Genomic DNA, 1,420 nt, shown 5'->3' on the forward strand with positions numbered 1-1,420 from the left:
GTGCTGTCTGCGTCACTCATAGTACGTGCCTATATCGTGCGCTATATCGAACAATTTTTCTATTGATATCGAAGAAGGTGTACCGTCGATAAATATCGATACAGTTTTATCGCCCAGGCCTAATTTATATGTCACTTTTTTTGTTGTTATTATTATTATTATTATTATTATCATTATCATTATCAGTTTTGGAGCTCACCAGTTCCAGTCCTTATTTACTTTTATCACATGAAAATGAGCAGCTTGGACATTTCACTAAATATCTACTTTTGGGTGAATTAATAGGTAGATGTTTGTATGTGAGCACAAATCAAGTAAAATCATTCTGTGAACAACAAAAAATGAAATGATTCTCAGTGACAGCTGCTGATATGTGTGTCACAGGATGAGTGTGTGATGGATCCAGGCCTTCGAGAAAGGGCTCAGATGCTGTTCCACCTGCTGCTGCGGTACACGACAGACATGCTGGTTTGGGAAGAAACCTATGAGCTATCAGAGGAGCTGAAGCCAAAGTGAGATATACAGTTCCTAAAGCCTCAAGCTGGGAAGTCCAAAATGGGCTCCACCTTCATTTTAAAAAGTTAACGTTGTTTAATGTTGTGTTCAGAGTGAAGGAAGACACCTACTTCTGTGTGCTCTACAACGATGAACATCACTCATATGATCACGTCATCTACACGCTTCAGCGCGCGATCGCCTGTGACCAGAATCAGGCCCAAATCTACACTGCACTTATTGACAAGGAAGTGAGTCTTCCGAGTATTCCACATAGTCTTACATGGTCAGCGTATAGACTTTTCATACCTCATGTTATCATGGTTTCAGGGGCGGAAAGCAGTGAAGAGAGGTACTATCAGATCCTGTCAACAAGCCAAGGACAATATCAGGGTAAACATACTGGCTACACTCTTCCATCACACACATTTTGTATGCTTTTTGTAGGGCATATATAGATGGCTTAACCATCTTTGCATTTCCTCTGCAGCGTAACTCAGAGCACATTATCCAGATACCTTTGCGGGTGGAGATTCTTCACACTGCTGTAATGGCTCATCAGAACTTCGCCCTCAGACTTGGCGCATGGTTCCAGAAGATCATTGGCTACTTAGGTAGATGATTAGGAGGAGAAAGTGAAGCGAGATTTGGTTTTTATTTATAACCAGTACAGAATAATTTTTAAGTACTAAACATGACCGTACTAAAATAGCCCTCCTGAATCTCCTGATTACCAAATGAATGAACCAAGTATTTTTATTTTTTATTTGTTTGTTTTATTATTATTATTTTAATCATTAACATATTACTGACAATAATAAAAAACTAGAACAATAATTTAAATCTGATCTCATTTTTAAACTCATAAAGTAATAAAAAAATGTTTTATATATATATATATATATATATATATACATACACACAC

At 37.4% G+C, this 1,420-nt stretch overlaps 1 protein-coding gene across 1 annotated transcript; it reads left to right on the forward strand.

Annotated features, from left to right (window-relative positions):
- Window positions 1-389: 389 nt before the first annotated feature.
- On the forward strand, window positions 390-1,118 carry LOC107757309 (E3 ubiquitin-protein ligase UBR1-like). The gene is made up of 4 exons (XM_016574750.1): window positions 390-512; window positions 608-746; window positions 826-888; window positions 986-1,118. Exons 1-4 carry the CDS (start codon window positions 397-399, stop codon window positions 1,115-1,117), a joined length of 450 nt encoding a protein of 149 aa, XP_016430236.1. The 5' UTR covers window positions 390-396; the 3' UTR covers window position 1,118.
- The last annotated feature ends 302 nt before the right edge of the window (window positions 1,119-1,420 follow it).

This window comes from Sinocyclocheilus rhinocerous, unplaced genomic scaffold, assembly GCF_001515625.1.
Source record: "Sinocyclocheilus rhinocerous isolate Xijiao unplaced genomic scaffold, SAMN03320098_v1.1 scaffold25596, whole genome shotgun sequence".
Taxonomy (NCBI): Eukaryota; Metazoa; Chordata; class Actinopteri; order Cypriniformes; family Cyprinidae; genus Sinocyclocheilus; species Sinocyclocheilus rhinocerous.

What these genes read in the sequence shown, in the direction of transcription:
- LOC107757309 (XM_016574750.1), top strand. Translation starts at nt 397, where the DNA reads ATGGATCCAGGCCTTCGAGAAAGGGCTCAGATGCTGTTCCACCTGCTG. An exon ending in CTGCACTTATTGACAAGGAA is followed by an intron (nt 747 to 825) that starts GTGAGTCTTCCG and finishes TCATGGTTTCAG; the next exon opens with GGGCGGAAAGCAGTGAAGAG. An exon ending in AAGCCAAGGACAATATCAGG is followed by an intron (nt 889 to 985) that starts GTAAACATACTG and finishes TTTCCTCTGCAG; the next exon opens with CGTAACTCAGAGCACATTAT.